The 18,291-nt window shown below is 40.8% G+C and overlaps 1 protein-coding gene across 2 annotated transcripts in view; it reads left to right on the top strand.

Annotated features, from left to right (window-relative positions):
* TBC1D8 (TBC1 domain family member 8) overlaps positions 1-18,291 on the top strand; it is a 50,488-nt gene that overhangs the window by 9,549 nt on the left and 22,648 nt on the right. The window contains exons 2-5 of one of the 2 annotated variants that reach the window (XM_075738235.1): positions 4,749-4,859; positions 9,386-9,504; positions 11,303-11,531; positions 15,187-15,427. In XM_075738235.1, the coding sequence (XP_075594350.1) occupies positions 4,749-4,859; positions 9,386-9,504; positions 11,303-11,531; positions 15,187-15,427 (700 nt within the window). Of the gene's footprint in view, positions 1-4,748; positions 4,905-9,385; positions 9,505-11,302; positions 11,532-15,186; positions 15,428-18,291 lie in introns of both variants that reach the window. The other variant, XM_075738226.1, reaches the window with a different exon arrangement.

Genomic DNA, 18,291 nt, shown 5'->3' with positions numbered 1-18,291 from the left:
GTATTGTCCTAAAAGATGGAAATGCTAGGTTTTCAGTTCCAGTTTTTAGTTTGAGTTCTGCTTTAATCACCCTCTGCTCAGTGTCTCAGAAGTTTAAGAGAATTTTTGAAGTAATAATTAATTAAATGGATAATTAACACCGATCCAGGAAAGAAGCCTGCATTCTTTAGTTTGAAAGATATGATATGGTTAGTAGAAATTGGTGTTAGATTAACTTACAGTAAACATGTTCCTTTTCCTAGATTAGTTACGAGCATGACGCAGGGTAACTCGTAATGGGATCTTTTCTCTTTCTGGGGGCATATCAGGGGCCTTGTGTTTAAAGATGAAGAGTGGTGAGCTCGTGATAGTTCATTTGAGAACACGATCATTATAAAATATCCTTGACTTCTTTTTTTCTGTGAAGAACTGCTCAACAAGTTCATTGTGTGTGATGTCCTGTTTGCGTCCCATTTGGTTACAGATTGACCTCTGTAAAAGGGAAACACTCCCTACCTGTCGCAGAATTCAAAACGGTTCCTTGCTTGTTTTTATACTTGAGTTTATTTGTGGTATTGTATCCATAATACACATGTGCATTTGATAAAAAAACCCCAGTTTACAATTAGAAATACACCACCTTTGTTTTACTTTGAGATATTCCAATTTCCAGTATTGAAGCAATAAAATATGCACAAAAGCAGATGTTTCAGTGAAGTAAAAACTACCAAGTAAGGTGTGGGATTTGTTTTACAGACTTAATTCTGAAAAAAAGACAGATAGATGTTCTCTCTACCTGAAATCAACCTTACAGCTAAAGTAATTGGATTTATTGAGGAGAAGCGTATAATTTCAGTAGAAGTGTGTCCTTTTCCACCTCTTCTGTCCTCTTCTCCGTATTTGTCAGAAGTACATGTTACACCTGAAACTTGCATGTGAATTTTAGCCTGGGAATATTTTTTTCTGCATGAAGAAACTTGTACCTTTTGAGGAACCTGCGACGTTCTGTCAGCTGTCTTTAGCAGAAGGCTTTGCAAAGCCACGTTTGCCACGTTCCTTAGTGTAGTTATTGTACAGTTAACTGCTTTCCTGAAATAACTTCTGCATCTCGGGAGGTCAAAAAGTGGACAAGGAGTTGGTGGGGTGGCTTGTTAAAGGAAAAGAGTACTCTGGATTTTAAGTTCCTCCCAAAAATCTTGTCCCACACAGAGTAAAAAAAACAAAAACAAACCAAACCAAAACCCCCAAACAATGAGAATTTTGGGAAGGAAACCAGTGTAGCAGTTCTCTCTTTTTGCCCTCTGTTTCTCTTTCCTTTTATTTTTTTGCCTGTCTGGTAGGTATAAATGGTTTCACTGTTGCCTGTAATAGGGAAGAGGTCTGCGGCATCCAAACTGAAGGCATGCTACTGCAGCAGCGTGTGAGGCAGAGACCCTTTATGTAATTTATATGTACCTGTGAGCCAGAGACCCTTGTGTTTTATAAACAGACCTTATTTTATGAGAGATCCTTCCGTGGAACAAGCTGTTAGGATATTTTATTAGAAAGGTGCTTGCTCACAAGCTAGGTATTTTTCAAAGCACGTTTCAAAATCAGTTTACTGTGTAAAGTTTCTTGTCTATTTGTTTGTTCAGGGATTCTTAGGTGGTTTATTTTTCGATGCCTCACTGAGAAGTGTAACACAAGTGTAACGATTCGAAAGTTACCCCAAATGAGTATGAGGCAACTCACACTGGAAAAATTTTGCCTCTAGTTTTTGGTAATTTTCATGGTACTTCAGTTTCAACTAAATCATCGTATTAGGCCTGGGTGTATTTATTAGTGTCGAACCCTTTCCATGCTCCTGCAAATGCACTCTTACTAATTCCCTTCCCCCCCATCTTTTCTTCCGTCAGTCTCTCCTTTATTTTTTGGCACTTAAGCATCAACTTCATGTGCAGCGGAACCTCTGCAGAAGTACAGGTGCTAAACCACAGTCACGGGGCTTGCTGCTCTCTTTGGCATCCTTGGCTTTAGCGGTACTCGCTTTTATTCTCACCGCCCCCCGCGATGTCCTTATGTCCCTTCTGGAGCGACCCCACTGCAAGCACCTCCCCGCCCCGGCAGAGAACAGGATGGGACCCCCGTCAGCCACAGCGCTGGTTCCGGGTGACGGAGGCGTGGGGTGCAGCACCCTTGTGAAGCCCTCGCAGGGAGTCCCCATGCACATCCAGGATGCCCGGGCTTTATTCTGGCAGGTATCCTGATCCCCACCCTCTTTTTTTTTTTTTCCCCCCTTCTCTTTGGTTCTTAGTTCTGGCTCCTCTTTTTTGCCCTTAGGTAATATTTTAGCCGTGAGTAGTTTAGACAAGGGAGATGATTTTTTTTCCACGCATAGTTGAAGGAGGAAACTTTTTCTTTTTAATAGTTGGTAAGCAAAATGGAAATTGTAAGCAGAAGTAAACAGTGAGAAGAGGAATTGGTTTTTCTGGTCAGTTATTCAGGAACAGAAAAAGGAATTAATTTTTGCACAGGCTAAGAAGTAAAAATAAAATTTTACAGCTACTTCTGTGCTTTCATGCGCTTTTTTCATGATTTCTGAAAAAAAAAAAGTATTTCAAAAATCAGATGTTCATTAAGTGTTCTCTTGGGATTTTGGTAGCACTTACTGTTAGTTGACTTTTTTCCATGACTTTAGTGAAATGAAAAAGAAATCTTTCTCCTTGATCTAACATCAGGGGAAAACTTGCACAGCACTTCATAAGTTTCTTCTTCTTTTTCTTTCTTGTAATGTCTCAAGTCTTTTGAAATTTGAAAGTTAAACCCTACTATTGTTCTCTGCATCATTTGATGCTATCTCACTGGCTTTAATCCAGCTGTTTTTGAAGACTGCACGCTGAAGTTGATGCTCTATTTCCTGTGAGCATGGATAATTTGCTACCTTTTATACTTGGATCAGTTTTTTGTCTTTTTCTTGTAGTTACAGGACAGCGTGTAGCATTTTCTGTTATTATATGTGTTACTGGTCTCCAAATTCAGGTCTTCATTTTAAATAAATGGGTGTAATATCTTGACATAAGCAAACTGGAAGCAAGCTGGTGCCAAATAATATCTCACCGTACAGTTTTAAAACATATTGTGTCCAACTTCTGCTTGGCTTTGAAAGCATCATCAACCGTGTGGGTGAACGCAAGGAGGAAGTAGTTGATGTAATTTTCTTCACTCTCGGAAGGTTTTTGATGCTGTTCCATGTGAGCTTCTTACACCTCCGAGACCAGAAAGTGGTTACACTGCTGCTTTGTTGTGCCATATTAAAATTAATTAGCCGTGGTTTGTTGTCCAAGTGAGAAAACATTTCAGATGAGGACTTTGTAGGTCTCATTTTATTGTTTCCATTAATCACTTAGGTGATGGACTGGAGAATGCAATTATAAAAACTGCACGTGGTGCCCAGGGCTGGCAGAACTTTTGGAGGCTGAGGCTTTATGTTGGATTGATGGTGAAGGAACAAAAAATACAACTGTAAATATGACATTTAGGTTGGAAAAATTAAATGTGCAAAGGGAAAATGTAGTATTGCAGAATGGTAAAGCCATTCCTTGCTGTCTGCCATCCCTCTCTGTAGGAGGTTGTGTCTCTGCAGGATGTGTGTGGTACAGGGGACTGAATATAAAGCTGCTCCTGAATTGCTGTTTGTAGGTGCCAGAAACCAATTCGGAGTTACTTTAATAAGCCAGCTTGCAAGTCATGGCATTTGAATAGCTTTTTCATGCATAGTTTGGTTCTGCCTGCCAGAGGAGGGGTGGAGGGACAGGCCAGCAACTCCAGCTGGCCCCCAGACTGGGAAGTCTTTTGGGGGGACAGCAGTTGCACCAGGTCTCCAGACTTGAGTGTGCCTGTATTTATGTCAAGTGCCGATTTACAGTGGGATACCGCTGCAAGCTTTCTTGGATGCTTTGGTGTGTACGCAAGACGCAGGAGGTGATTTTCCACTCTTCTTACAGCTGAGACCTTACTGGTAGTGAGCATCGTGTCCAGTTTGGAGTGTCACGCTTGAAGATAAGCTGGAGAGAGTCCAGTTTAAGCTCAAGAACAATGAGCTGTTTGAAAAATATGACCCATAAGGATGAGATGAGGCAATTGGGGTTTCTTTAGATAAAGAGAAATCATTAAAGGATGGGCAGCTGTGATGATACTTTTTCAGTATGTCAGACATTAACATCAGAAGTGCCTGTGGCCAATTACTCTCCGCATTCCAGGGAGCCAGATTAATTTCCAGCAAGAAAATTTTTGATTGTGGTGGTTGGCTTGTTTGTTTGTTTTTGGGTTTTTTTGGTGTTTTTTTTTTTTTTTTTCTGTAAGAATACTTAATCAAAATAGTGGAAGGGGCTAGCTGGGAAAGTTGTTGCATCTTGATTGTGGGAGGTTTTGAAGAACAGGTTAGACAGAGACCATGTATGGCAGAGGTGTATTTATCCAGCTTCAGAGCGGGGCTGGAATTGTAACTTCCCGAGGTGCCCTCAGGTCTCTCCACTTCAATTCTGTGATTATATACATATATATGAGGCAGAACGGGAAACACAAAGAACTCGATGTGCTTTTGATCTTCTAATCTGGTTTGTCTTTCACGTTTTGAGCATCTGTAAATCGCAGCATAAAATAGGGGAAGAATAGTTATCATTACGTTCTGTATTCTGATTTTACGGCTTTAGATGTGAAAAGACTTGCAGGCTGCAGAACTGAAAGTTGGCGCTAATTCTCTCCCCCCCCACCACCTTTTTTCTTTGCAGGTCGCTTGGTGGGTGCCCTGGATGCCGTGTTAGACTCTAACGCACGCGTTGCTCCATTTCGAATTTTACTCCAAGTTCCAGGCTCACAGGTTTACTCTGCCATTGCATGTGGTGAGTTATTGAACGGATCAGAAGTTTACTGGGCCGTAGCTATTGGTGAGTCACAGATGAAAAACCCCAAACCGATTCTGAGCATGGTCAGTGTCTGCATGTCCAAGAAGCTCAAGGTAACCCCAGCTAGTAGTGTGCGTGGAAAGCTATTGCCTATAGCTTTTTTAACAACCAAATTAATCTCTGGTTAAAATCCCACGTAGGAATTACGAAAAACTGTTAACTAGGAACATTAGGTTTCTATAGAAAGCTTGTTTAGCTGAGGGTGTTTTGCATTAATTTTCTGTCGTATGCTAAGTAGTGTGGTTCTGTTCATATGCATATCTTTTCCTACAGAAGTAATAGTTCCTTACAGCAAGAAGCTACTTAGTCGAGGCTTTCACCAGTCTAGTCTTTCGCTTGTTTACTATGAAATGTCTTGTCACACTTGGCTATTATGAAATACAATTGGCACATTTGGAAGATGCTACATGATTTAGGAGATAAAGTTGTCAGAGGGGGAATGTCTATTTGCCTGCTCCGTTGTGCACTAATCCCTTTTGCGGTGTTTCTGCACCCTCGGAAGGTCGAGCTCATCTTCAGGAAAGCGTTATCGATGTGAATTGCAGCAACCTTGCCATGGCTCAGTAATGGCCATCTGAACGCGCTTGTTCCATTCATCCTGTTCTTGCTTGGCCATTCTGTCTGCAGGGCTGTTCTCATCCCTTCTGCTCCGGTCTATAAAACCCTAGCATTCAAATTTACAGCAGATTTTCCTTTGGAAATGGTTCAAAGCTGTGTCAGGGGAGGTTCAGGCTTGATATTAGGAAGCATTTCTTTACCGAGAGGGTGGTCAGACCCTGGAACAGGCTTCCTAGAGAGGTGCTCGATGCTCCAAGCCTGTCAGTGTTTAAGAAGCATTTGGCCAATGCCCTTAATAACATGCTTTAACTTCTTCTGGTCAGTCCTGAAGTGGGCAGGCAGTTGGATGAGATGATGGACTAGTCCTGTCGTCCTCTCCTCTCCTCTCCTCTCCTCTCCTCTCCTCTCCTCTCCTCTCCTCTCCTCTCCTCTCCTCTCCTCTCCTCTCCTCTTCTCTCCTCTCTTCTTCCTCTTCTTCCTCTTCTTCCTCTTCTTCCTCTTCTTCCTCTTCTTCCTTTTCTTCCTCTTCTTCCTTTTCCTTTCCTATATGGATCAAGCCATGAAGTAGTTAGCTAATGTAAGTTTTGACATGTTGTTGATGGTGTTTGAGACAGTAGTCCTTTAAATGGAAGGGGTGCTCTGTATATTTGCGCCCTTCCTCTGGACAAGCTCATTCAGCATTTCTTCCTTGGTTCAGCAGAGACCCCTCTGTATGTTCCCCATTAATACTGGAAATTTTTCCCTGTGCCAGATGTGTGTGAAGAAGCTTGCGTAAAGTCTGTTTGTGCTGTTTTTGTTGTGGCTAGGTTTTCTTGGTTTTGCAATTGCTCTCTGCTTTATAGCCCTAGCCCCATCCTTTTTATATTTAAATAATGCCATCTTATGGAGAAATTTAAGAGCTTCATGCTGTTATAGTTCTCTCATGAAGCCAGGTAGCTTTCACTGGAAAAGGAAGCTCAGTTTTGCTATCATGGGCTTCTTGGTCATTTGAATATAAGTAATACTCCTTTCCGGGGCTGATTCTTGACCTCGCCAACTCTTATTCCCACAGTTTTGGGGGATTTTTTGTTTGTTTGTTTGTTTGTTTGTTTTTTAATATATTAAAGAAACTACAAATCAAAAACTTGCCTGTTTGAAATGGTTAAGGATTTTGCTGAGATAAACTTACTTGATTAATGTTTTCTAGAATTCTCTTTGGCTCTTCTGAATGAATGCTCAGCCCAGAAAAAATGAGATTTATAGTAACAGAGAGGAAAGCGGAGGGCTCTGTTTTGTATGCCACGTGGGTAGGACATCCGCGCTTGCCAGAGCTGCACAGAAATGAAGAGCCACGGTAGCAGAAGTTGTTTCTGAACAATATCTCTGCTGTGAAACCCTGACACGAGTGTCCTGGGGAGAGCTGGCACTGGCAGTGGGAGTCAGAGGAACAGCATCGCCCGACCCTTTTCTTACAAAGCTGGAGGACTTTCCCTGCGCAGAAGTGGCCGTTGCTGCTTGCCCAGCTCTGCCCGGTCTGAGCGAGGTGCTTCGTGCAAACATGGCGATGAGAGTTTCGTTACTGGATTTGGAAGGAGCAGCCAGTCAAATTAAGTTAGGGTTCCTGCTGTATAGCAAGGACAAGGAGCAGCTCCAGGAGCTCCGTCCAGTCTCCTGGTGTAACTTCATTAGGGATAGCCATCATGTCATTAGGCAGTTAATTAACATGACATTTTTTAATTGTGTGTTGGCAGTCCTCTGTTCCAGGAGCTGCAGGTTTAAATGATAATATATGTGTGAGAGTCATATCTGTGTTACAGACTTTTGCAAATCTCCAAGGGCTGCTAGGAAGTCTGATCCCTGCCCAGAAATGGCTGTTCTGGCAGAGATGTTTTAATCCAGATGGTTAATCATGTTAAACCAGTACAGAAAAAAAAAAGGGGGGGGGGGAAGCCTAACAGCCCTAGTGCGGAGCCACTAGTACTTTCCTTTCAGAAAACTTGTGGGCAAAACCCCAAGTCACAGTTAAGTGAAGTAGTTTGTGGGAGAGGGAGAGCAAAAGGGCTTGGGGAGAAGTGGGTTTAAAGAAAAGATTATGAAGTGTGAGGCTGTGGTTAGACTAAATATACATTTGGCACAGGCACATAATGGTGGTGGGTAAAAGGTGGAATAAAATGCTGTGCAGAGCATTGACACAAGAAGAGGGATACGAAAGAGATTGGCAATGCTTGGGTCAAATCACAGGATGACTTTAAGCCATGAAATTGAAATTAGAAATAAAGAAGGGACCCAAAAAGCTGAGGAGCTGGCCTGACCAAATGAAAAGGGCAAAGAGATCTTTCAGTATTTGAGGAGGATCCCTGAAGATATCTAGAGGCAGGCAGGGAAGATTGCAGTACCCCCCGTGGGAGATGGCCACTGCCAGAGCCCAGGCTCAGAGCAGTCCCAGCTGTGCTGCTGTGAAAGGTGTCTTGCTCAGGGCTTGTTTCACAAGAGGCAGCCCACCAGCTCTTCCGTACAGTTGATATCTTTTAGGTTGTTCAGAAATAAAAATTCAACTCGGTATTTGCTTTTGCACAGCCATTTCAATATAAAATGATTGCATTTGTGGTGTTCTTAACCATTGACACAATTTCTTTTCTTTACCTAAAGGGCATTTAACTGTCTCTTCTTTTTTTTTGTTTTTTTGGTTTTGTTGTTGTTGTTGCTTTTTATTTAACCTTGATTAATGGTATTTATGAAGTTCCATCACAAGACCTTCCTGTCAAGGAAGTTAAAGCTTGGAAAGTTTCCCTGCCAGTTGGCATTCTGCATGGAAAACAGAGCAAAGTGGAAAATCCTTAGCTGAATTTATCATTTTTTTTTTTTGTTGTGAGGCAACATGATGCATCTCTAATATACACACAAATCAAATCTTGAGATAATGGGTCTTCTATTTGAGATTCATTTTCTTATTATATTCATCTGTGATTTGTATGTCTTTTACATCCAACTACTTCTCTCTGCAAGGTATTAGGAAAAGCAACTTTTTCTGCCTTTACTGTTTTGCCTATAATGTTTAATCCCTGACCAGTAAGATCTGGAGGGGACAGATTTTCCCCCAATTGCCCTGTATGTTGCCTGTCTTGCTCTGATTTTTCCATCATTGTGTGATGCAGTGACAGTTCAGTTTCAAGCAGAAACAGCCAAAGCAAATAGGTGACTGAAATATTATTTCTGGAGTTAGTGTGAACACATTACATTTGAAACAACAGCAAAACTCTCAAATAAATCTTTAGAGAAGGAAGCCTTAAAGATTTGAAAATCTGTATTTGCCAAAGATTTTTTGCTCACTCTATTTCTTCCCCAAACTGCAGAAATGTGCTCTTGTAGACCTTGTAGGTGTTTCTGAACCAAACTCTTTTATTTTTAGGTACTTTAATTATTATAGAGAGCTTTTCAAATAGGATGCAGATTGTGACCATGTATATTCCTCTCAAAGGCTGTGTCTGTGTGGATGCATGCGTGTACCGAGGGAGGGAGAAGGGAAGATCAGGGACTTTTTGGGAACAGGATATAAATCAAACATTTCCAGTGGCCACTTAAGGAACATCATGTCAAAATAAGCTGCAGTCTAGCAGCTCAGGATAAAGTTTTGCTATTTTTTTCTGCTTTGACTTTTAATGCAGCATTTGCTGGCTGAGAGCGTTTGAGAAGATAAAACTAAAAGCGCTAAAACTAATTCTCTAAAACAATGAGGTTTTTGTTTTTCTCTAACTATACTGCTACGAATGAGACCTTTTTGACCTGTTTGCTACCAAGAATTTTGAGGTTGAAAGTTCAGTTTCTCACAATGAATTTATGAAATACTGCATTTTATTACTTTTTTTTCTTCCTTTCAATTTTATTTGGTAGGATGCATTTCAATACACTATTTTTTGCTTTTCTAGGTGCCACTGCAGAGGAGATAAACCAGCACTGGGAATGGCTGGAACAAAATTTGCTCCATACTTTGTCTGTGTTTGACAATAAAGAAGATATTGTTAATTTTGTCAAAGGGAAAGTGAAGGTAAGGAAACTGTCTTACTTTTGCCCTTCCCTGCCCGATTACATGTGGTTTATTAGAAATAATGTCATGAAGTTGTCAATCATATTTGGTTTTGGCCATCTGAACATTATATATTGGTTTTCCATGTGGCACTTGCACCTGGTGGCCCGCATCTGTGCATCTTTACTTACATTTCCCTGGAATCATCTCAAAATCGAAGTATCTAATTTCATCTTTATCCCACCCATGTCTTTCCAGCTTCACTGTTCTTCTCTTCCCTGTGATGTCCAGCTGAGCTTTCTTCAGCATCTGCTTTCAGTTCCTCTGCCTCCAAAACATTACATTAAATACCCTCCCTTCCTATATCTCACCTTCTCCTCCTCACTATGTTTCTCCTCCCCTGTCCTGTGTTTTTCCTGGCTTTATCCCATCGATTTCTTCTGCCCGTTTCTGCCTGTTTCCATACTCATGTCCATCTTGATGGGGCTCAGAGGTGTCAGCAGGTGATAGCCACCGTGCCCGAATCTGCTGGCAGCACGCCCTTGTGGACAATGGCGCAGTCCCTGCGGCACAGGGACAGGGGACAAGGCTCTTGTGCAACATCACCTGCGGCGTAAGGGTCCGGCACGGAAACCGCCGGTGGCTTTGCAGGGTGCAGTGGAGCTGCTGGCTGGCCACAGGGTTGCAGAAATGAGCATCCTTTTGGAAGGCTGGAGAATTTTGAAAGTAAGGGAATTTGGTGACTGAAGACCGGATTTAAAATAACAGCCTGGCGTCCTGAGCTCTGTTTCTAGTAAAATACATGCCCAAGAGGAGTTTGGTGATGGCTGGCAGGGGTGCGGGTCTGCTGGTGACTACTGTACCTCAGGTCCTGCTGCAAGGTTTTCCTTGCTAAGAGTTTTAGTGAGGTGCTCTTTCCCCCATACCTCCTTTTTTGGTCTGGGAAATTTGTAAGGACGTGTTTTTGGTGGATTTCAACCCTGCTGCTGTGATCTCAGTGGGCTCTGAAGTTGGGGAAGAAGGGGACGGAGAGGCAAAAGATCACCATGCAAATCTTGGGTTTTATCCTGCTTTCTTAAAAAAACAACTTTGTCTAAGTGCACTGAAAAGTTCAAATAAAATTAATCTCTCCTGATGACGCTGTGGCAGCCTGTTACCATACACGGCACATACTTAAAATTCTTCAGGTTTCATTAGTTAATGTTAAGTCCAGGTTTTGGACCCTCGCCTCTGCTTGTAGATTTTTGGCATATTAGGACTGTTGGGTAATTGCAAATTATACCAGGTGCTGTAACATACAGATTATTTGTCTGAACGGTGCAATACATAAGCTTAACACCTTTGTTCTAATAACACTATTAAAATTCTCAACATTTAATTATATTTTTAGATGTTCTTGAAACTACATTTTTAATGGTTCCAAACACGTTACAAGTTCCTGACACATCTCACTACATTGCCTCTTCCTAGGAAAATACTACCGGTCATTATACACAATTGTTACTCTACCTTTGCTCTGTATACACCAAATAACAGCAATCATAAGCTGTAGTGAAACTGTCAATCTATGGTTCTGCCAGACTCGTTGAAAAAATAATAATAAAAAAAGCCCCCTGAAGTTTTGATTTGGAAGCATTCAAAATGGATGAGAGATGCAAACACCACAGAAATTTCTCCATGTGCGAAAATTGCAAATCAACTTGAATTTCTTTGTAAGAAAGGGTTGCATTATTAAAATTTGGATGGCTAGCTTGTAGCAACTTGCTTGAGTGTGAATGCTGCAGCTTTATCCTGATATATTATCTCATTATGGACTCAGGCGCTGATTGCGGAGGAAACGAGCAGCAAGCTCGCCGAGCAGGAGGAAGACCCCGAGAAGTTCCGAGAAGCCCTGGTGAAATTTGAATCCAGATTTAATTTTCCTGAAGCCGAGAAGTTGATCACGTATTATTCCTGTTGCTGTTGGAAAGGAAAGGTTCCTCGGCAAGGCTGGCTTTATTTGAGCATCAATCATCTCTGTTTTTATTCCTTCTTCCTGGGCAAAGAATGTAAGTGTAAATGCGTAAGAAGCCTAACTCTGGGGAGAGATGTAAATATAACTATTTTTAAAAGCAAGAATAGCTAGAATTTTTATGAAAAGCCCAGTTCGCCTCTGAAGTTTAGTTTCTGAGTTTTTTGTTGTTCAGCTGAAAGATCCTGTTTAGTTTTCACGTCAGCCTTTATATTTATATTTTAGTATTAATCCAGTAATAAAAATGAGACTATAAGAGTATGCAGACACTGGGGTTTTTTTTGGTTTTTTTCTCCTTGCCGTGGTGATGCAGCCTTAAAATGTAACAGACCTCGTACAGATCTGAAATGGAGACTTTTAGTGCCGAAAAGGGTGAGGGCTGGTGGGGTCAGCGATGCCGGGGTGCAGCTGCCTGCCTGAAAATAGCCCGGGAAACAAACCAGGGCTATGCTCTGAAGAGCCAGGGGAAAATTCAGAGTTTGTAAGGGAAAACAACAGCAATTTAGGGATTTCTTTGTGTTTCTGAATAGCAGTACAGGAAGGCCACAAGAAGTGTATCCGGGGTTTTTAGACCTTCAGACGGTGGCAAATTTGTGCATGATAGCGACTGTAACAAATGTATGTTTTTAAGAATCGAGTTGTAAGACTTTGGTCGTGATGTTCCTCTACAGAGGAAGGGTTGAGTGATTATGAAAAGCAGGTCAGAATAGATATTAGAAGGTAAAAATGAATGTAATAGAGTTTAGATAGTAAAAATGAATGTAGCCATTTAAACTCTATAGCATTTCTCTGTTGAGTAAGATTGTTCATGAACCGATAGCATTTTAACTCCTGTTTATCCTGCTGAAACTTCAGCAAGGACAGTAATATAAACCTGTATCGCTATAAATGTAGCAAGAATTGTCAATTATAACAATCAGGAAAACTTTACCACTTACTGTCTGGATTTAACGTTGGGATGGCTGGTCAAATAAAACTGTAGATTTAAAAATTAAGTACATTAAAGATAAGAAAGACAGTAATCGGTAATTTCTAAGACTTAAAACATACAAAGACGTGCTTAGAGTTAGACGTCCTTTTTTCCTTTTATTATTTCAAGCCAATTATTTTGTCATATCTGCAAAAGGTGGCAGAGTTAGATTTAAAATGCTGGTAAGTTTTGTTATAAAAACAAAAGTTGAGTTTTGCTGGGAAGACTAGAATGGAGTCTCTTGATACATGCTAAATATCTGCTTTCTTGTTTAATTTCCTTGTTTTCTGTTTAGTATTAAATAATAACCTCTGTCAATCATTTCTTCTTGCTATCATTACAGACTTTATCTCATTAAGTCTGAGATATCCAGTCTGCCAAAGCACACAAAGCAAAAATGGTACTTATTAATGATAGATAATGGGGGAAGGAAGAAGGAGAGAGAAAAACCCTTTATAATGTTCCAAAAATGTTGTTGATGCAATACCACAGATCATTAAATGATACTGGAAGTACAACACCATGCTGTATTATTTAAGAAGAAATCGCTTCTCATCTCTTTTAATAATGATTCATTATGAAAATGCAAAAAAAAAAAACCCCAAACAACTTCATGTTTGCAACTTCTCATTTCGACCATGGAAAATAATACTGTTCATCCACTGTTACAGTCGGTTGCACTGCCTTTGTGTTCCCATCTGTCTGCGTGGAAATGTGAAATAAACCCCTGAATTTTCTTTTGGTTAAACAAAACTTCCCTGGCTTGATGGGAAGCATTATATGTGGAAATGCTTCCCACCTCCTCGATTCTGATAAAGCAGACTGCTTCTGTTTCAAAGCTAGTTTTTTGTCACATTTATGAAATACTTGTATTACATTGAATAATCCAGATTTACTATAGTTCTGCTTGTTACTGTTAGAGAAGCTGATGCTGATTGTATGTAGAACAAGTCATTCATTGTCTTTTTTTTCCAGGTAGTAATCACAAATTAAATCTGGATAAATCTGGTCTAGAAAATATCGCTAAGAAATCACATTTATTGCATTCTTCAATACAGCACAGGGAAAAAACCCAGTATATGAGTTGCAAAATAACGGTTCTCATATGTGTTTTAACTCTATAAAAATCCCTCCGAATTGTAGACTGAAATCTCTTTATAGGCAAAGCGTTAAGTCTTCTCCTTCTGGCCAGTCTGTCCCCTTCCCCTTGTCTTATGTTGAAATGACCTGGAATGCAATATTGGAACCTGTTTTCAGCTTCTCACGAAATTAACTTACGGCTTATGCGAGCGTAAACTCCATGGAACATTTTTTCCAGGACAAGTCCCCTTTTATCTAAGCCTCGAAGTATTTGCAGAATTTCAGAGGCTTAGAAAGAACATCAGATTTCTTGAAAGGACGTGCCAGGGTTTCTTCACGTTTTTTAATTAAACTTTTGTTTTCCTGAAACTTTGAAGACTTTGTAGCTTTCATCAGTAGTTTGGGCCCTTTACAGGCTGCTCTGCTGTTTCATAACCAACACCGTACAGCCTATGTGATTCCGACCTGCGTGAACAATAGTGCTATTGCTACGGCGCTGTTTAATCTTTCTTCCCTTGGCTCTGCCCGTACAGATGATTTTATGACCATTCGCAACAGTTTGTGCGTGTTGACGCAGCTGTGCTTTATTTAAGTAAGAAAAAATGTAATCCGCAAATAATCTTGACAGCTGTGGTTCATGTAGTGCAGGGAACTTGCTGAGGGTAGCTCCTTGGGTAATTAATGATCATGGATAAGTGTCACATATATATGACAATGTTTGTTAGTACAGTCTTTTTATTGCTTTATTGGCATCAGGAGACCAGTGAGGGATGTTAGGGGGTGTAGTCTTGATGTTCTTGGCACAGAGAATCCTGGGAAGCTTCCAACAGTTGTTAAGTAGAAATTTAATCTATTTTAAAGTCTTTTCCAGCCTAATTTCTACCCAGAGATTTGTATGAGGGAGGCAAATAACATCCTGTAGTGGTTATATAAAATAAGCTGATTCTGTTTACCATTTGTATTTATATGATTCAGCAGTGTTTAAGTACAGAGAACGGTGGCCTATACTTTTTCTTTTCTATAAACAAGTCTGACTACAGTTAATGTTTAGGGCAAGATTTGCTGTGCACCTTTTAAGTGAAAAGTAACCAAAATGGGAAGATCCCAATGCCTAGGCGGCTTTTTTTTTTTTTTTTTAAACACCCTGTTTGTAGTAACACTTAAACTTTATAAAAAAAGTCCATGTGCAAAAGCTTTCTTTTGTACGGCAGTTAGCTGTATTTTAAAAGTTAAAGTACCGTGCATGTAATTGGGTTTCCACCTGCCTACAGTTTTATTTCTGGGAGATTACAAAGCCTTTCCCTATTTTCTTCCTACTCTTGACATGACCCGTTTCTTCTGGCTGCAGAAATGACTTGTAAAGGAGTTAGGAGCACGGCTTGTGGCAGGTGTTCTGCAAAGGCAGAGCTCCCCAGTCCGGCACTTCTTATGAAAATAGGTAAAATTTTGAGGGAGAGATTCTGAAAAAGACAGTACTGTGGAGTGGGGGGAGAACGAATGGCATCTCAGCTTTTGCTTGGTCTTTGTAAAAACGAGTCTCTTTCTTCTTTGGTTGTTTGCACTTCATTCTGAATTTGCTTATTTCCCAAATCTGAAAAATGTAAGCAGAGTTTCCAACCCATTTTTGCTTCTCCGATGGCAGTGAAACTTATCATTCCTTGGGTTGAGGTCCAGAAGCTGGAAAGAACCTCCAACGTCTTCATGACCGACACGGTCCGCGTCACCACTCCAAATAAAGAGCGCGATTTCTCCACGTTCCTCGATATCGCCGAGGCTTTCAGGATCATGGAGCAACTGGCTGATGTGACGCTCCGAAGGCTACTGGATAATGAGGTCTTTGAACTGGATCCAGGCCTGCAGGATCCTACTCAGATTACCAAGAGGTAAAAAGCTGAATTGTTCTCCCTTGTGTGAGCAGAGGTTCCGTGGTGGGCTTCATGGTTTGCTTCATTAGCTGGGTGAGGTTTCAAAGGTTTGCTTGATTGGGAGCAAAAGAGATTTTATAATGTATTATGCTGTATCCAATAGGTGCATTTTAACTGGTATGCAAGATACTTTTTTTCAGATTTTATATTCTTCCCTTAAGCATCGCTGTAGTTTTTTGGTTTTTTCTTTGAAAAGTACCATTCCCCATAGAAGGGTAGACTGCAGCAAGGGATATTTTTTATCTTCCCTGAAGAGCAACATTATTTTGTTTATAATTTTGGCAATGTGTAGGCTTTCCTAGTGCCATCAGTTCTGTAGAATCACTGCTTTTGATCGTATCTGAAACATGGAATTTCCCACTAGTGTGACTGCCATAGCTGACTTAGCAAGCAGTTATAGGACTTAAAAACCCCACAGGCAGTTGTAACAGATTAATATGCTATTGTCAGCTCTACCCCATGCGTCCCCGAAATGCATCTCTGCATTCCTCTCCCACTACAGAAAGGCACTGGGTTCTCAGGGAGAAGGCTGCTAACTATTTCCCTGCCTGTAGCACAACACACAACTTTGCGTTTTATTTGCTGCTGTGGGAAAGGGGAAGGGAAACTGCCAGGGGGAATTTTAGGTGGGCAGGATGGAATAGCCCAAACTGGAATTTGCCTGGGGCGTCAGGGTTAAGGTGCTGGTTTAAAATACTTCTTTTCTGAACTGAATGGGGTGTGAGTGGAGCGCTTATCCCATCCTGAATCATACCCTTTCCTGCTCTTCCTTCCTCTCCCTCAGCCAGAGGTGTGAAGGGAATGACCCAGGTGTTGCTTCCTGGCTGACACGTAAGGAATGCGTGGTATCATTTCCCAAAACCAGAGACATGTCCCGTAGCCGTTTTATTGTTTCTGAGGGGCATTTTTGCAGTGGTGTTGGGTATACGTCTCAGCTAAACACTTCTGTGAAATTTCATAACGGAGTTTAAAATGATAAAACGCACTTTCTCGGCAATTTCATATGTATACACAATAAGGAAAATGACTGACACCGGGATTTCATCCATGACCTCATCAAGGAATTCTTTTGAGGTGACACAGTGGTGAGCAGCCACCAACATCTTTGCAGGCTTTTTTTTTCATAGCCAGGGTTCCTTTAAACCCGAGAGCTACCGTTGTTTTCACAACGTACGTGTAAGTGGGTGTTATTAACGTTGTAGGCTTTTGGCCCAAGAAATGTAGAGTATGTAGGATATGGCTGTGAGCAGTAGGTTGTATCTAAGCCCCCTTCCTTGCTTTACCATTCCACCCTCCTCCCGCTTTTGGACTGAAGCAAGGAACGTAAATCCAGAGGAGATGTGACAAAAACCTGTGAGGAGATATTTTCAGCCTCTACTGATTTTTAACTCATCATTGTCACTTCCCAAAAGTCTTGGATTCAAGGGTATTGGCTGAATGGAAAACTACAAAGAAACTAAAATTACAGTCGCAAAGAAAAGTATAAGCTTAGTAATATGCTGTAATAAGGAGGCTCTCGGGGAATCAACCTGTAGGTACCTTGTGGCATTTTTAAAAAGTAGTATGTCTATTAGCAAACAAGCAACAGAAACCATCCTACACATTTACTCAAACAAGTTTTCTGCTCTCCTTCCTTTCAACTTAAAAGGGGGGAAAAAAAAAAAAGTTGAGGGGGGGTGTAGAGGAGAAGGAAGGATAAAAATATATTTACTGGAGCATTCCTGGGCAAGATGTTCTCTAACCTGTGCTGATGTGCTGTGATTTGAGATAGCAGAAAGGAAATCGTGGAAACATGGAAGGTGCCAAAATCCCATTTCCTCTGCATGAATTAGGTAGTGGTTGGATAAGTTGCTGTTTCTGGTGCCCTTTGTCACACTTCAGCAACCCCTTTGATGTAAGGTGATTAAGCAAGACTGTAGTTTGAATAGTGGATAAACTGGTTTTTAACGTTTACATGCGTTGGGGGGGGTTTGAGCTTTTTTGGTGCGTGAAGTTTTTTTGCTGCTTTTTTTTCCTGAAGCCGTTGTACTACTACATGAAGAACTCTTTTTCACTTGACATTTTTTCCCTAATAATTGCCTTTGTTATTTCTTGTGCATGATTTGGAAGCAAATAGCAGTCTATCAAAATGAAAGCAATAATCCACACATCATTAAAATTATTCCAGCTGTGTCAAATTAATGAAGTCGCTGTGGATTTCTTTTGTTTGTTAGGCTTTCTTTTGCAAGAGGCTTGTCTCCATATCTTTATTTTTTTAAAAATGAATTTTTAATGTTGTCGTGGTCTGTATATTCTCCATTCTGGAAACCAGAAGCCTTGGCTGCTCTTCCTGAGGCTCTTGGGGTCATCCTGCTGAGCGCTGGAGGGACGGGACTTGGAGAGGCTGTGGGATTCGGCCCACAGTCTGTGACAAATTACATCATGGCCAGAGTCAAACAAGTTAATATACAAGTTTCCGGCTGCTTAATGGGAGGATAATGCTTGGAACAATGGATTACAAAGGGATGAATGGCAATTAAGTTAATTGCCATAAAAAAGCAAAGTAAAGCTGAAGTGTTTGGATAACTACAAATGCCATTTCTTGCAGACACAGTAATATGCCATACAGTTGTACTGGAACGCAGGGTAACTATTTTTTCTGTTTTAATAAGACTAAAATTTCTGGTATAGGTTTCTTGTACTACTTATTTCCATCTTTTTCAGGATGCAAGAATATCCATTGCATTCCTCAAACAGAATGAGGAAATTGGCCCTAGCAGAACCCGTGATTTAAAAGCTTTAGTGCCAGTGTCAGTAAGGTTTCAAAAATATAATACATTTCT

The sequence above is a fragment of the Balearica regulorum genome, chromosome 1, assembly GCF_011004875.1.
Source record: "Balearica regulorum gibbericeps isolate bBalReg1 chromosome 1, bBalReg1.pri, whole genome shotgun sequence".
Classification (NCBI taxonomy): domain Eukaryota; kingdom Metazoa; phylum Chordata; class Aves; order Gruiformes; family Gruidae; genus Balearica; species Balearica regulorum.
This window is presented reverse-complemented; position numbering and strand designations above follow the sequence as displayed.